This window comes from Zonotrichia albicollis, chromosome 4, assembly GCF_047830755.1.
Source record: "Zonotrichia albicollis isolate bZonAlb1 chromosome 4, bZonAlb1.hap1, whole genome shotgun sequence".
Lineage (NCBI taxonomy): Eukaryota > Metazoa > Chordata > Aves > Passeriformes > Passerellidae > Zonotrichia > Zonotrichia albicollis.
In genome coordinates, this window is record NC_133822.1 from 33,957,606 (window position 1) to 33,975,052 (window position 17,447).

Consider the following 17,447-nt stretch of genomic DNA (forward strand, 5'->3'; position numbering starts at 1 on the left):
ACCTAAGGAAGGATTCATCTCTACTCCAGGTTTTTAACTCATGGGTTTCACTCCTGCCTTGGGCCAGCAGTGGTGTCTCAGCCCAGGGTGCTGCAGTGATGGTTCTCCATCAGCTCCTACAGACACCTAGAGCTTTCTTTCTGAGAAGAGGACAAGAGATCCTGGCCCACCAAGCCTCAGTCCCTGCGAGGAGGAAAAACTCAGAAAAGTCACACAAGACAGCACCACACAGAGGCAGCTTAAGTACAATCTATATTATCTCTATATTTTTTATTTGTCGTCATATTTGCTCATTTCTGCGGAGTATAACGTCACAAAGACCAAAATAGAGAGCAGCTTGTCGCTGAGCTCACATCAGTTAAACACAATAGGTACAAAACTAGGTGACTCTGTCTTATTTATCATACTTTTTTCAGTCATTTATATACAAAGAACTACTCTATATGGAAAAATAATAAACAAATCCCATGGGTATGTTACATAGTAAACAAAAAAAGGAAGGAAGGAAGGAGAGCAGAAGCAGGTGAGGGAGAGCAGCTCCAAGGGTCTACTCCTGGAACTGGCACATTTCCTGGGTCCTGGGCTACCATGAGCAGACCAATGAGACCATGGAGGCCTTGGCCTTCTTGGTCTCAAGCTCTGGATCTCATATTTGTTCCTCCAATACAAAGTGGCTTCAGAGCCAGTGCTTGCTCTGGCACTTGCTAGTCATGAGGAAGAGCAGGAAGCTCAGTGCTGGATGATTTTGTCTGGTGTTAAAAAACATTTTATATATATATATATATATATATATATATATATATATATATATATATATATATATATATATAAAATTATAAAGTAGGGCAGCTGGCTCATTGGGTACTAGCTCACCAGGCTCCTCCAAAGGCAGCTGGTGCAAAAGTTATACTTGAAACCATTACACACAGGATGCTTTGAGAATATCCAGATCCTCTGCACAGTCCATATATATATACACATATATATATATATATATGTATGCAGGAGACATTTCAAATGAAGTTCTAAGACGTGCTTCTCTAAGCCTGGACCACCTTCATGCTCAATGGGGCAATCACAATCACGCAGATTTCAGCCAGCCAAATGCAACAAAGACTGGGGGCAGTCACCAAGTGATACTAGGACATCATCAAGGCTTGCAAATGCAAAGAAAGGGGAGGATGGGAACATGTCCCATGCCCTACTTTCCTAAGAGAGAGTAACATGAGTATCTCACATTAAAGGAATATTAATCAAAGCCATAGAAAACAGAAACAAAATCTGCTCAACCTTCATCCCTGCTTTCCAGGCGCCTTATGCATGATGAAATTTTACACCAAGCCCACACAAAGCCTGGCAGAGTGTGATTGCATGTCTAATTAAGCAGTCACAAATTTAGGAAAATTAGTAACCAACAGCATGGCATTGCAGGATGTGTGTGAATGAGGAAATCCAGTGGCAGAGAAGCTGCTGGATCCACTGACCCTGCCTCCAGCTCCCTCAACAGTTTTGTTGATCTCACCTGCTTCACCATCCCTCAGAAACATCAGTACAGGAGGAGGCACTATCCTTAAGTTTTTCCCTATCTCATCCTCACAGCAGGGAGCAAACCTGCCTCTCTTCAAGCCCTTTTACCCGGCTTGGGCAGAGGTTCTGAATAAATGAGATGCTCTTCACTCACTGTTGCTTCTGAACCACTCAATGAACAAGCAGATGGATTAGGAAACAAATGGAAAGGTAAACTCCAGGCAGCAAACCAGACTCCAGTTCTCCTAGCAAGGAGCAATCCAGAATCACACAGGTCTGCTCTCAGCAGGGGAGGCATAAAGCAGGAGAGGAACAGAGAAACTACAGCTGAACACAGCAGCTTGCTCCAATCTCTCAATTCTGCTTCCTGCTTGCACGTAGGAGCATCTGAGCTGTAGCACTTGAGTGTGCTGCCTACTTTTCTCCTAGATAATTTTAAGCAAGCAAGAGGCATTTCCTGGTCCCTGGACAGATCTACAGAGGGATCACTTTTGTTTTGGCTCCACTAAGTACTCATGGGTTCATCCAAAACCCAGCAGAAGCAAGGGGAAGCTTCTCCACTTCCATGGATGCTGGCTCCACCCTTGATAGCACTGCAGGTGCAGCAGAGCCTGTGAAATGTGCAGCAGCAGCAGCAGCAGCAATTGCTGCCTGAGAAAATAAAAGAGACAAATTTGACCAGCCAGGTCATGTCAGGTTTCAAGTCTGCTCCAGTCTGCCCCAGAACAGCTACAGAGAGAAAAAAACAAAGGAGTGTGCAACATTCCTTCCTGAATATTCCAGCCTAAGGGTGAAACCTGTGTGGCTCAGGGGAAGTCAGTGATGATGAGCACGGGGAGAGCTACCTGTGAGAGACCAGGACCTGCTCTGGCACCTACCTCTAACAGGGGCAGATGTGATGCTGGGGGACAGGAAACAAGAAGAAAAACTGGTTTTGTGTTTACATATCTTCCCTTCCCAAAGAGGAGTGAAGGGGCCAGAGCTCTACAAACTTCCACCATCTGTCATAGCCAGTCCTCAGTCTTGTTAGCAGGAGAAAGATGCTCCAGGGAGGCTTCCTGCCACAGGAACGCCAGGGAGATGGGAAGCTTGAACACCTGGTGATTAAAAAACTCCACCCTTGTGAAAATATAATTCTATCCCCTCTGAGCTTTAACAAGCTTTTATAGCAACTTGGGATGCAGGGAGCCAAGGAACACACAGAAAGCCCTGTCCTTTTCCCCTTCACTCCCTCAAGTGACTCCAGGACTCATAACCAGGTGCTCAGAAGGGTGGGGACAGATGTTCCTTACTTAGCACTCAGGGCAATGGCTATTTAGAAAGACCAGTCTCGGGCGTGGTCCTCAGGAACACTTATGGCTGCATCCCCATCCTATTTCCCAAGGATCACAGAGATGTTAGTACCAGCGAGCTGGGGAGAAAACTGTGCCTACATCAACCATTCAGGAAAAGAAATAGAAAGCAGTCAGGTTGTCCTGTTAGAAAAAAACCAAAAACATTTTTGGCTACACCTCCAGGCTCTGGTCAGTCACACTCTACACCAAACTGGGCAGGTGTGGGAAGCCAGAGCCCCAAACCCTGGAGCTTTGCTAGAATCAATTCAATTTGATTGCTGCCATAGGAATGGGCTCAAGAATGGAGTCCTGGCCATTCTGGAACCTCCACATTGCTCATTATGTCCGTACCCACAAAAGCTAATGGGAAGTGCCCACTCCTGCAATCTTTACTCTCTAGGAAGTGATATGACTTGTGTGTTTCTCCATTAATAAATTATTAAAAAAAACCAAAAAAAAGGAAAGTGGCAGCCTGTGCTGGCAGTTTCCCCCCTAGAATTCATCATCAGAGCTCAGCAAGAGGGTCTTCTCGTTGTCACGGGCGCCGGAGCAGCTGTGGGAGCGCGAGATGATGTGGCTGCCATTGCGCCAGGGGGGACCGTGCTCCAGCGTCGACTGCTGCGTGTACTGCTGGTAGGCTGGAGAGAAGTTGTGGATCGCGTCTTGGACAATGTCATGGGGATTCATGGTCTCCTTCAGGCTGCTGGAGATGCTCTTCATGGGAGCACAGCGACCTGTTTGGATAAGACAGGAAGGGACAAGTAAAGAACACTGCTGCCTTCCCCACACCCTTAATATGAAGGTAAGGAGAACAGGGAACATGCAGTCCTAGATACCGCCAAAGGTGTGTTACAGATTTCCTTAAGCAGCTGCTGAGGAAATGCCACACAAGTAGTGTTGAGTTTTACCAGTGGGGCTCCTAAACCCAGACACCGTGAGTCAAGTGAATCCACCACAGCACCAAATGGGGGACACACCATGAGAACGGGACATACCCACAGTGACAACGTCCACTATGCACTATCGGTGCTGGCCTGAGTGTGCAATGAACAGTCAGGTAGGAGGTGCTCCTCTAAACACTTTCAGAAGACAAAAACTAAGTAAATTCTAAAAATATAGGAGAAATGGCATTTGCTATTCCACTCACTGCAAATTAAGACTGCTAGGTGGTATCAAAGGGCCCATGGCAAAGAGATCATACGAGTAAAAAGCAGCACAAAGTAAGGAAAAGAGGGAAGCGGGCAGTACTAGAGGCAGAACTACCCCATGTGACATGATGCTACCATGAAGAACACAGCAGATGGAGAATGTACCACCCCAGTGCTAAGCACAGAGGGAAGCAGTGTCTCCTAGGAGCTGCCATGTCTCATGCCTTCTAGGTTCCATTTCCAGTGTGGGCTTCTGGCTCTGCTCAGTTCTGAGAATGAGCTCCCTAGAGAACCCAAGTATGCTGATCATCTGTGGCAATTGTAAAGTGAAGGGAGGCTGGGGCGAGAGCAGCTCCTTTGAGAGCCTGCACAACTCTTCAGAGAGAAATTCCCAGAGCTCTGACACAAATGCTCTAAAACTCTGTGTTAATGCCCATGCTGCTGTTTTACTACTTGTAATCCAGGCAACCCTAAAGCAGCTGTGTGAGGCACTGGAGTCACAGACTTGCAAGGAAAAGGGAACAAGGGGCAGGGCAGGTTGTAGGCAGGCTGGGAATCAGGAGAGAACAGCACCCCAGCTAAAAACCAACAGAGACAAACACACAAAGCATGCTGTACCTACCGTATGGCCCATATGATGGAACAGCTGCATCAGGGACCAGTGGCCAAAGCAAGGGAGAGATAAAAGGAATAGGAGAGAAAGACAGAGACAGAGAAAGAGGAAATAACAAGAACTGAACAAGGCCCACCGCAGAAACATTCCCCACTGGACTGACCTGTAGTTTACCCTTACATCACCCATAGATCTCATCTCCCCCCACTGCAACCACTGTTCTTCCAAAACCTCTGGGGCTGGCTAGGATGGAGGGGTCACCTACACAGACACTGCCCAAGGGCTGCTGTGTTCCAGCACCTCAGCACAGATCTCCTCCAGAAGGAAGGAAGGAAGCCCTTTATTTGGAAAACACTGCACAGACTAGGCAGAAAACCCCCTTTTACCAGAGATAACATCCATCTTCCCCAAAATAAGAATTTTCCTTATACCAGAACAGCCCTCACAAAGTCATTACAGGAAGATCCTCCTTCTCTGTGACAAACATATTGCCAAAGCACAGCCTCATCTTCCCAAGCCAGATTCAAAACAGAGCCTGTTGTAGGCCCTGTCCCTCCTGCCTTCAGTCTGTTACACAATCTGGAGCAATGGAGTTCCCCTTTGGGGAGACAGGAAGAAGGACAAACCCATTCTACCGAAACAATGCAACATCTTACAGCCCTCAGGTCTGCAACAAGTTGTCGTGGGTGGCATACTGGGGAACTGAAAAGGGAACAGTGCAATTCAGTCAAGGTTTCTGCCCTGGAGAGCTGTTGCACAATAAATCTGTTCAGACACCACACAGGAGGGGATGTGGTGTTTTCCAAGCTATCAGGTTGGGAGTCATATCAGTGTGCTGGCTGCTTGAGGGACCAGCCTCCACCCAGTGTCACTACCAAAGAGACGAGCCATATGCACTGGCATGCTTCCTACCTTGGGCATCAATCCTCTTGTCCACATACACCTTGTATGTGAAGGCGTGGCGCAGGGCAATGGCTGCAAAGAACATCTCCACACAAATGATGAAGTCTTGATAGCCAGCAGCTACTGTGCCTTCCCCCACAGACACATCAGCAGAGTGGATTTTGGGGATGGCACCACACTTTTCCAAGATGGCCAAGAGCATCCCTAAACAAAGTAACAAGTTCATGTAAATGTGCAGAAAATATGGTCTCACAGTAACTGCAAAGAATGGAAATAGCTGTTTGTGCTGTATGTCCTAGACACAAACCCACCCACCACAGGAGCTACAAAGAGAGTGGGCTACAAACACACACCTCTGGTCACTTATACAACAGAGAAAGGAAGAATAAAATGAGACAAATACATTTAGGCAAAGAATGTTCAAACACTGATCCTCTTCTATCCTCACCTGACACATAAACTGTGGAACTAACTGCTGTAGGACTTGATTAAGTCCAAAAGGGTAAGAGGAGTCAGATATTTCTGTAAGCAATCTTGTGATCTCAGTGTTGTCACAAAATAGGTTCTTTCACACAGTGTGCAAGAGGCCAATCCACACAAAGAGGCAAGGTATTTGGCTTATTTACTTATTTAGTTCTGCACAGAAAGGGGTGCTGGCTGGCAAATCCACAAAGCCAGCATGATCACTACCAAAGTTTTTTGCTATTTATACATTTTGCTAAACAAAGCCACTCATGTTCCTTGGCTAAAAATTACCTAATTCTCTTTTTAATGAGTATTCTGTCTTCTATTGGTTAATGGGCCTCTCCCTGCTCATGCTAGTTAGTCTGCATGCTCAGTGTGTCTCTCCTTTCAAGCTGCTGGCTTCCTGGGTCAGTGGCCATGATCTCCCCCTGCCACAATCACCTTTTACTCTGTTGGAGCTGATTCAGCACAGTTGCTGAGCTGTCTTCATTAGTTTCTTCCTTACCTTGGGGGTTCTGCCAAATGTCTTTGTGGCTTGTAAATTCTGCATTCTTCATGTCCACTATCTGAGGTACATCCCTGTTCCCAAGCTTTAACCTCCCCTGAGGTCACTGAAAAACGTTGATCCCTAAACCTCAACAAGGCAGTTCTACTGTCAAGTAATTCGTCTTTCTAACACCTGGACATCACTTGGAGCTTGTTTGTTAGCTCCTGTTCCACAGATTAAACCTCTTTTCTTGTTGATCAGAGTTGAAAGCATACAAAGATCAAACACCAAAGAACATAGTTTCTTAAGAAAATTTTGACGTATTCCACATTTTTCAACATCACCACTTGCACTAGCTAGAACAAAAACTGAAGTAACAGAACTTTTCATTTAAGCATATTAGTGTTTTTGACACACCACTGTAAAAAAGAGGTTTCTCCCTGTCCACAGCTTAGTGGCTGAAGAATTTCAGAGAAGACAAAGTGTGTGACCACATGCCTCAAGATGATAAACCAGACAGCTTATTAGTTTGTCTGTAAACAGGGAGGATGGGCTATACTCCAACAGCCTGAATTCCACCTAAGTTCCTACTCAATTAGTCTTTGAAGGGCAACTCAGTAAACCTAAGTAGGGCATTGAACAGGGAAATGCTTAGAGCCAATTAGTCAGAAGCACTAAGCTTAGGTGGAATTTCAACTTTCTGATTGTGCCTCGGCTTCATATGTATGAATTCTGAGTGTCCTTCTCCCAGCAGTGGCTCTGTGGCAGTACACACTGCACCCAACCAGCTTGCTCCTTCACATACACCACAGACAAACCATTAAAAGTTTATTTTTAGAGCACTAAAAAAAGCACTAAAACTTTTTAGATGTGTCACTTTAATCAATAAAATGGCAGCATGCAGATAAAATGTTGGCAGCTTGTGCTTTATGATTGTTTCAGGAATGCAGAGAACTCTTCACCCTATCAGCTGATTTTGCCAAATACAAGTTCTTGTGCACACACACAGGGATAATAAAGATTCAGGAGCATATAAACAAAAATTAAACTGTGCAAAACAGCTTTCCCAGAGAAAAGCAACGAATGACTATAAACCAAATGGAATACAAGAAGACATTTTGTCTATTAATCAACATCTGCTCTATCAACTCTCGTGTCTGAGCCCCTGCAGAGAGCCCTTTATGCCTACTAAGGGAAGGGAAAAACAGCTCACCTTGCCAAAAGGACAGGAAGATGACAGATTTCACCATGAAGAACTTGAGGACTGGGCTGTAGGGACTGAGCAGCTCACGTGTGGCGAAGTAGAAAAGGAAGAGGGCATACAGTGCCAGGCTGACAGAGATGTTGTAGATGATCGTCACATAGAGGTAGCCACTGGTTACACTGAAAAGAGAAGATATATATGAATGCCTGAAACTTCAGCATGTTTTCCCCTTGCCACTGTGAATGGCAAGTTCCAAGAGTCCATTTCCTTCCTGCCTCCCTGTCCCATTTCCACCCCCAAACCAAGGTAGAAGAAACACGAAGCTAAAAGTGGGCTACCTCTGCCTTCTTTTCTCATGCACATCAACCCATGTACTCCCATCTTTTCCCAGCACACACAGAGACAATAAGCAGAGCCAGGCAGAGAAAGGGCAGCCAAATCTTGCATGCTAGATAAATAAACTTACTCAAAGTCACCATCCTTGTACTTGCCGAAGGCCTGAAGGATGACTGTGCTGATGGCCATGAGGGGCTTCACCACACAGAACTGCAGGGTAGCCTACAGGAATGAGAGGGGAGCAATGAGAAGGCAGGTGGTGCAAGAGGACAAGCTGCCAACAGCATCACAATGGAGTATCCACTGGGACCACTCAGCAAGGCAGCGCAATGCAGCCCCAACAAGATGTCTGACCCTGCCACTTGCTAATTGATTGTGTTTGAGGACTGCAGCACCCAAGAGGAGATGAAGGAGTTTCAGAAGATGTACGTGTGCTATTTACTTGTCCAGAACAGGAAGAAAAACTTCTCTGTATGGTTGTTCCTAGAAGCTGTCAGCCCCACTCTTCCAGGGCTGCTTTTCACAGGCTGTGCTGCAGCACATTTATGCACTGTAACAGTACAAAAAGCAAAAAATCTCACACTGTGCTATGGCACAGACACAGCAAGTTTAACAGAGACATACTGGGGAAGGAAAGCAAACTCCAGTCCATAGCTGTCACAAAGTTAGGCAAGAAATTCCCCTGGATCAGAGGGGAACCCCACTGCTTGAGGAGGAACTTTTGACAACTGCCACAATATTCAGGTGTTTTGTAAACACAGCAATGTGTGTTGCCACACACAAGTTAAGAGCTATTCTGTTGTCATCCACATGACCTTTACTGAATCTCCCCAAAGATTCCATGGCACTTGGGACCAGCTCTAACCGTTCTGCCCATATAAACTACTGCTCCTATTGGGACTGAGTGTTCTCTCAAAGCCCCCGCATTCCTCAACTTTCTGCAGATGTTGAACTTCGAAGTCCTAAAAAAAGGAAATACTTATGGCCCTAAAAATGTCTCCCTGAAGAGATGTGACCTGTGTCTCCCTGAAGGAGGCTACAAGAGCCTGGGTAGGTGCTGACCTGTGTGCATGTGGGGAGGGCTATGTATGGAAAGAAGGTAAAACCAAACAGTAATAATTGCTTTGGATACGATGCAATTTGTTAGTGGTCATAAGACTTCAAGGAGATTAAAAACCCCAGCACATGCCAGTTAGTGAGTCACTTTAAATATGTGAACTGGAAAAGGTCAAGCTAATTGGTAAACAACTCCATCCTCTGAGCTTCCTCTCCTTCTGATCTGGGGACATTTTAACCATTTCCAAACCACCACGTACTATTTTTAGCTGCTTCCCTAGAAGATGCTACAGCATATGGGAAGCACATGGATGGTGTGTGACCCATGTGTGAGGGTCACCAGACAGAGGCCCAGCAAAGAATCTTGATCAAGACATCTTTAAGCAAACAAGCTTTTTCTATTTCACACCACAGACACCAGCACACCACCTCACAGCTGGAGGTCCACAGGCAACACAGGCAGACTGATTGACCCACAACAGGCACCTGCCTGAGAAAACTGGGACAGTGTGAAGGTGGTAAGAAAAAAATTTATAACACAGATTCCTTCAGGATGAAAGGGACCAGAAAGAGCAGAAAATGGACAGGTAGTGATGGGAGGCAAAAGAAGTGCTGGAGATACTCAGAACAGGGCTAAAAAGGCAAGGTGTTCCTTTCAGCACATTTCTCTTCCAGATCATCACCATGGTGGATACTGCACAAGTCAGCACTGACATTTGTTCTGCTGCCCTTTCATACCAGCCTTCCCAGGAATCTACCTTGAAAGTTCTTCCCCAAAAATCCTGAAAGTCTAGAAGTACCAGAAAGTGAACCTTGGCATCAATAATTTCTCACCAAGACAATATTTAAGTTCAATCCAAGAAGGATGGAAGTATTTAAGCATCTCTTTTCAATACACCTCCCTCACAGCCTCCAGAGCAGACTTAGCAGTTAGCGAAGGGCAGGCATGAGTAGAAAAATTGCTGCCAGATACCAGCAAAAGGAAAGCAAACTATCTACCAAAGACAGAGTTACCAAAAGAGCTGGGATTTGGGGAGGCCAGCAGAAAAAACACACCTTCCCCACACCCCAAGGTGTGCTTCTAGTCTTCACTGTTGCGAACAAACTTTCCAAACACAGACATGTGCAACCCAGGTAGTGACTACAAGAGGCTATGGGACATGAGAAGCAAGAAGTCAAAGGGAAATGATTTCACCAGCATTCATTCACTTTCATGGGTGCTTCATCTGCTTACAATATATTTAAAAGGTAAAAATTAACATTAGGAGCAATAAGAATAGGTAATGTAGTGAATCAACCAAAGGGTGTCCAGATGAAACACGTGAGAAATAGCTGAAGCAATATACTGGGTTCAGACTGCAAAAGAAATTAAGAAGCAAGAAAAAAGAAAAGCTGTAAGGACAAAACATGAGGCAGGGACAAACAGAGCACATAAGCAAAAGAAGCAGTCCTTTGAAAATGGCCAGAACAGCTTAACACTGGATATTACCATGAGGTTGCACTGTACTTTTGATGTTCCTGCATATTGCTAAAACACAGAAGATGGGCCATGTTGTTCAGGAGAAGCCAGGGCAGGTATCTAGACCTGCTGACTGAAATGACAATGACCTGAGCCCTTTCAAAGAACCAGACCTGCTTCACACTGCCTCCTGCTGTGTTCATTTCAGCAGGTGAGCAAAGCCTTGAAATTCACCTGCTGTTTCACGTCAGCCAGAGGTGACTGAATGCAATGAGCAGACAAGGGCTGTATAGAGGTTTAGGCTCCCCCACTGACCTGCCCTCGACATACCCAGTTCAGCACAGACAGACACACAGGGTGAGCAATACTTGGTTCCTCCCACAAACCCATGTGTCATGCTCAACCTCCACCCCTCCTCAGCTCCAAACCACAGCAGCAGCACTGGGAATTCAGGAGGCTGTTACACAACTGTGGGGTGTCTGCGACACAACACAGACATCAATTTCTTGGAGTTGGGACCTTTGTAATCCAGAAATTAGGAGAGTTTCTTCCTAGGATTAACATCAGTTCCAGGAGATAACTTGCATCTTAAACTAAGGCCTTCCTGATGTGGGGTTGAGTAGAAAATGTTAAAATCATTCTTAACATATTTAAATAATTCTTAACACCAAACCAACCCGGAAACACCTCCTCTTTTCAGCAGTCTTCAGGCCTCTCAAAATGCAATTAGAGCCCCTGATCAAAGATCTCAGAAATTCAGCAGCAAAAGGCACCATTGCCACCCCCACACACCTAATTTCTGCAGAATGTCCCAGCCCATACCTGTTTGCAGAATCTCAGGAATCCAATTGAATATGTCTTTCCCCACAGGCAGCAAGTCCCATACACACAGCTGGACCTGAAAGAACCAACACAAGATGACAGAGTTCACAAGCAAGATTTGGGCAAGAGTGCAAGCTTCCTACCCTCTTTATCCGCCGCTCTGCAGCTACGTTGCAGGACTGGTGCTTTCTCCAACAACGACTGCAGTTATGGCCATACTGTCTTCTAGAGACGTGTCTAAAACAACATCCTGACTACACACTGCAATTTTTTTTTCCTGTGACTGAATAGCATGGGGAGAAATATAGATCCTAGAGGAGACACACACAATCAACTGAAGACAGAAAAGATTTAAAGGAAGAGAAGGGAGTAAGAAAATAAACAAAGGACAGGCAGGTGTCCAGAAAAATTGTGAATCAGTCCAGCTTGCCTAAGAGGATGTGATCAGCCTGATCTGTCTCAGAGCAAGGTAAATCATCATCATCCACACTGCCCAGTTCCAGCAGACACTTGCCACCTGACACAGTTTTTCAGGACAGGGATAGAGAAATAGTAGATGGGCACAGAAGGAGGACAGCGTCATGCTGTAAGCACAATAAATACTCACTCAATTGGTTTCCCTCTGATCTCAGACATGATGGAGCTCTCCCCTCCCAAATACTCATAGCAGAGGCTGAGAAAGTTGTATATTACAAAGGCTGCAAAGACATCAATCACAGTAAAATGACAACCAACTTCAAAACAGGTACAAGGACCAAAAGCACAGGCAATAGACCAAACATTAGCAGGACTGCTTTATGCAGCACCTTTCTCTTCAAAGCACTCCAGATTTTCACTGCATTTATCATCCTACCTCAGCACTCACAAGACCATCTGAATAGGAGTTTGGCCAAGGTCCCAGGCCAGTTCCATGACTCATGCCAAAAGGGTCGCAGAACCATTTAAAACTGTGGCCAGTCTCTGTTTTATTTGGCATCTGTAAGATGCCATTCTTTATAGGGCTCCTGTGCATTATTCCAGGACATTACACTGGTACTAAATAATTTGGAAAAGGTATCTCTGATCCATCAGCCACATGTTATCTCCTGTATTTAACCTTTTAGCTGATGAACACAGTTTGTCTCTGCCAGGTAACCAGGCTATAGACATAAGAGTTGGAGAAACAAAGAGTTTATAACAATCAGCAAAACTCTGTTCCCATGTCTTGTGGGGACTTTTGCAAAACAGGCTCTGATCTCCATTTTCTCAAAAAGATAAAATTTCTTGTGTGCTGAATAAAATTCTCCTTAGGCCACCTTTTTTCTGCCTTCCCCAGAAACCTGTTACAGATGACAAACAGACTGACCACTAACACTCTGCCCCATTTCAGTTCCCCATAACTACAGATGTATCTCCTTTTCATGGGATCCAAACTCACTTAAATGTGCATGAAGTGAGCCTGTATACATCCTGTCTGCCACTCTCTTGACTTGCAATTGCTGTTGGACCCTCAAAGCTGTCAGACTTTTTAGGGCAAGGACTGTATTTCTGCATTTGACACAGACAGCCCTGGGGCAAAATGCCAGACCAGACGACCCTTCTTGCAACATTATATTCTATGGTCACCTGTGTCTGGACACTCCCAGGAATGACAACACCCAAATCCTGGTTTTTGCCCCAAATAACTGGGATACAAACAGCAGTCTCAAGGAACTTTAAAATAAGAACAGAAACTTAATAATGTACAACACTGAGAAGCTGATCTCCCCGAGCAGCCAGTTATTAGACCTGAAGTCAATTTTTCCACATGAATGATCTTCCAAAGTCAGACAAATTCTTCTATAAGCATCTAAACTATGCCCTGGCAAAGAGATACTCCACGGTCCCCAAAACACTTAGAGTCTCAAAACATTTACTTATGGCTTGTAGACGTGCCTAGCTGGCAAGACTGCTATGGCACATAAAAGCCAGTGGTACACATGCTTCTATGTATGTAATTGGGATATTGTTATTCTATCTGTAATCCTTATTATTGAACAAAATTCACACAGTAATAATTTTGCCAAAGCTTTAATTAGGACAGAAAACACCAACCACGGAAAAATTATGTAAATAACTGTGGTAACCCCTTTTGCCTTCAATTTTCCTGCAACTTAGCTGACAGCACCCAGCACCCAGAGGAAGAAAAGCTGAGCTTTTCCTATTGTCCTCCAGTGACCCCTGCCCTCTGATGTGGTCATTACAATACCAGCTGCCCATTCCCCAAGCACTAGGGAGAAGATGACATCAGAGGAAGAAAACAAAACAAAACAAGAGGGAGAAATATCTGCCCCTTCATCCCCAAAAGAAGTGCTAACTAGCAAGGCTCATCACACCAGCAAAGAACTATTCTCCCTCTCCCACCCACATCCATCAGATGGTATTCATGATATCAACATAAAAAAACCCCAAAACAAACCCTACTTGTATCAGTTGTATTGTATGCTTCTGAAGAAGCAGTGACATGAAAGAGTAAAACCAGAACAGGCTCCTCCTAACACACACTACAAAATACAGTCCAGAAATGGCTTAAGACAGCTTTCAAAATGTACTAGTAGGGTCCATTCTCTAATAGCTCACTTCGCAATGTAAAACCTTTCTAAAATATAAAGAAGGTGGGTGGCAAGAGACAAAAAGGTTATTTTGAAGCAATCCCCAGAAAAAGTGAGGGAGAGAACCTGCTTTCCAAAGGTGTCTTCACCTCCACTTGTAGTTTTCTCACACAGGCCAACCTGCCGAGGTGAACCCTGGAGCACCGGCAGCCTCCTGAGCAGATGTTCAAATGCTTGCAAACTCCCAGGGCAAGAGAGGCAGAGGGACAGTGGCTGTTGCTAGGAGAGCAGCAGGCTTCCTGCTGGACTCATACACACAGGGCGGGGAAGGAAAAAACCCAGACCCCAAACAAAGATGCTTTCTTGCATCATGTGTGTGCATTTGCCATCTGCTGCTGAATCCACAGCATTGTTGTGGACGTGAAGGAAGGCCTGCTGGTCTCTTCAGCTTTAACTTGTTCACGAGGCCAGGGGCAACTCTCTGCATTGCAGATCTCACCAAAACAACCGCACCAATGATTTAGAATTTAATGAGGGTATGGTGAGAAATTATCCTCAAAAAGTCACTGCTAGAGTGCAGTATCTTCTGCTAAGTGGGTAGAGGCTTCTTACAGGATGAGACCAGGAGGGAAGTTACAATAGCATTTACAGGAAAGTAACCATTTCCCTCACATACAGTGCTAGTGGTATTACATCACTGCAGCAGATAACCAAAACCAAGCAGGTGCTCATCCTGAACATGGCACCCTCTCTTCTACAGGACTCCAAAGCTCTTTACACTTTACCAGCCCCAGCACATGGCCACTGTGCTACCCTGTGCAAGCACACAAGTGGCCCCAGGATGGGGCCAGAAGAATACACTGCTAACAAGCTGCACCAGGAACACAGGACAAAGCAGTGTCTGGCTGCTAAGTGCTGTTAAAAGAGGCAGGAGCTAAGCAATATGTTACTTTCTAACACCCAAATACCATCAGATGTTTTGGCTTCACCAAGAACTTTTACCTTCCTGAAGCAGAGGACCCCAGCAAACCATAAACTTAGTCTCTATAGAACCCTGGAGGGAAGGCTCATGCTCAGAGGCCAGTGAGGGAGGGGATCAAGTTGGACAGGGCTTAGAGCAACCTGATCAAGTGAAAGGTGTCCCAGACCACGGCAAGGGTGCTGCACTAGATGATCTTCAAAGGTCCACCCTGAGACAAACTATCCTACCATTCTATGATTTTCAGACACTAAGCAAGCCACAGTCATCCAGTTAGGCACACCATTCAGTAGGTGACAGCAATGCTCTCTCCTGAAATGCTGATTTCAACCAGAAATAAAGTTCTCTCAGGGCAGAGACTTCCCACCCCCCATTTCCTGTCTGAGCCCTCCTTACCTTCATAGCAGTCCCGCACTGTGCCAAAGTAAACATAGTACTGGTCATTGGTGAAGAACAGGAGGCTGAGCCAGGAGTCAAAGGCATAGATGGGCACGATGAAGAGGATGCGAACGATGTAGCGCTGCTCGTTTGGGCAGCTGTAGCAGCGCAGGTGCATGTAGATCTGGAGATGGACAGGGGAGAGCGGGATCAGGGTACATGGAGCACAGAGGAGAAAGCACAACCAGAGAGTCAATTGGGCCAGGAAAAACAAACTCACTACATCACCTCTCGATTGCCTCCAGCAGCCTCAAGGTGATGAACATAAAAGAAAAGATAAATCCCTGTTATCGTATGGCATTGATATAGTAACCCTTAGTTTGCAGACAGGGGGAAGGAGAGGGAAGAGAAAATTGAGGCATCTCTAATCTAGTTTCTTATAAGGAATTGGTTTATTTTTACATAACCTTGCCCATATTCTTTTTGTTCAAACCTTTTTTCCAGTCATTAACTCTACATTCCTGCTATCCTCTTTTAAGTACCTAAGATTCATTACACCGCAGGCTGCTTTTCTCTGAAAAACACACTTGTTGTGAACACTCTCTCTTTTGGCTGTTTTGGATGCTTTTGAGACTTTCACCTGAAACAACCTAAGAGAGCCCTTTACAGCACATCCCAAGGCTGATAAGCCACAGCCCATCTGCTCAAAAGGTGTTACTCTGCACATGGGTGACAGCACAGCCACAAAGGGTCAGCCATCAAGGGAGCACTGAGCTCATGCAGTGTGCTCAAAGGAACCACAAAGTTTGCTCTGTGTGACTGCACACATGCCCATCCCTCTAAGTCACTGGCTGGGGGGAGCACAGCATACCCACCCTTCCCACTCCCACCACTCACAGTTCCTTAGCCATCATTAAATCCCACACCTAAGATGCTTTTTTACAGAATACCCACCTCCCCGAAAAGGTACTGACCACAAGCACACCCTGAAGATGAGCACAACCCCTGCAATGCCCTAATAACACAGGCAGAGCTTCAGCATCATTTGTGGGTACACTCTCTTGAGTCAGGAGAGGCAAGGCCTCTGTACAGCAATTCTCACTAAGCTGCTGTCCCAGCTGCTGGAATTAGTAACAGCCAGCTGACTACATATGTGCCTCACCACTGACCGATTCTGCTGCCTGAAGAGGTACAAGCATTTGTTTGAAGCTTCACCCTGCATTTTGGGGTGCTATGAGGATTCTCCAGAGACTAAAAAAGCATACACTTTCATCTTTCCACTGTAAGGGAGAGGGGCTTGCGCCTCCCCAGCTGCCTGTTTCTTGTTCCTCCCTGGTCAAAACTGACTGAAGGGCTCAAAAATACTTCTGTTTCCTTTCCCTATGAAATGCTCAAAAACACTTCTGATTCCTCTTCTTGACCCGTGAGGAGCTCACAAAACGCTCATTTCCTGAGGAGAACAGGTTGAAAGTAAGCTACCAAACCTTAGAGATATTTTTGCCTTGCGACAATCCCAGTGACACATCTCACCCAGCACAGAGACAGCTGACACCAGAGTTCAGATGACTCCAAGCTTTGCCCTTGGGATGTCAGAAGAGCCCAGTGATCCGTGTGCCTGGGAGAGCACAGGAACTGCTGCTGTGTAAGAGGACAACAGCGTGTTCCAATCAGCAGTGTCTCTCTGGCACTGACCTCCATGGGTTTCTTCAGAGAAGGCCATTAATGCCTAACTGTGCAATGCTACACTGCACAGGAAAATTTCTTCCTACCCTCAGCAGGTGATCAATTTGACAGGAGGATCCATGGCACTTGTAATTGTTACCCAAGCTGGTGAAACTGCAGGTGTTACTCTTATTCATCTGTGACTAATCCATTTTTTACCTTCACTAGCCCCTGTACTCCACCAATAGGCTGTACTTTTCTACATTCTAGTCATCACTCTGGAATCTACAATCCAACAGGTACAAAACATGGGTTGATAAATAACAGGGCTTGTGTTTCCCCACGGTATTTTTCAGTTCACATGACAACTGCATGAAAGAGAGGCAGAGAACAGGATGCAGGGTTTGACTTACTCAGGCTCCCAGGACACCTGCCCCAGAGAGAGGGGAGGAGAAAAAAATTAAAATTAAACATTTCCTGCTACTCCTTTCCGCAGCAGAGTTC

The 17,447-nt window shown here is 45.5% G+C and overlaps 1 protein-coding gene across 2 annotated transcripts in view; it reads right to left on the reverse strand.

The window, feature by feature from the left end:
- Positions 1-244: 244 nt before the first annotated feature.
- TMEM184B (transmembrane protein 184B) overlaps positions 245-17,447 on the reverse strand; it is a 30,275-nt gene continuing 13,072 nt past the window's right edge. The window contains exons 3-10 of one of the 2 annotated variants that reach the window (XM_005488614.3): positions 15,300-15,465; positions 11,962-12,052; positions 11,355-11,430; positions 8,148-8,239; positions 7,691-7,860; positions 5,535-5,729; positions 4,632-4,655; positions 245-3,595 (exon numbers count right to left, since the gene is read on the reverse strand). In XM_005488614.3, the coding sequence (XP_005488671.1) occupies positions 3,354-3,595; positions 4,632-4,655; positions 5,535-5,729; positions 7,691-7,860; positions 8,148-8,239; positions 11,355-11,430; positions 11,962-12,052; positions 15,300-15,465 (1,056 nt within the window). In that variant the 3' untranslated portion in view covers positions 245-3,353. The remainder of the gene's footprint in view (positions 3,596-4,631; positions 4,656-5,534; positions 5,730-7,690; positions 7,861-8,147; positions 8,240-11,354; positions 11,431-11,961; positions 12,053-15,299; positions 15,466-17,447) is intronic. The other variant, XM_005488615.4, reaches the window with a different exon arrangement.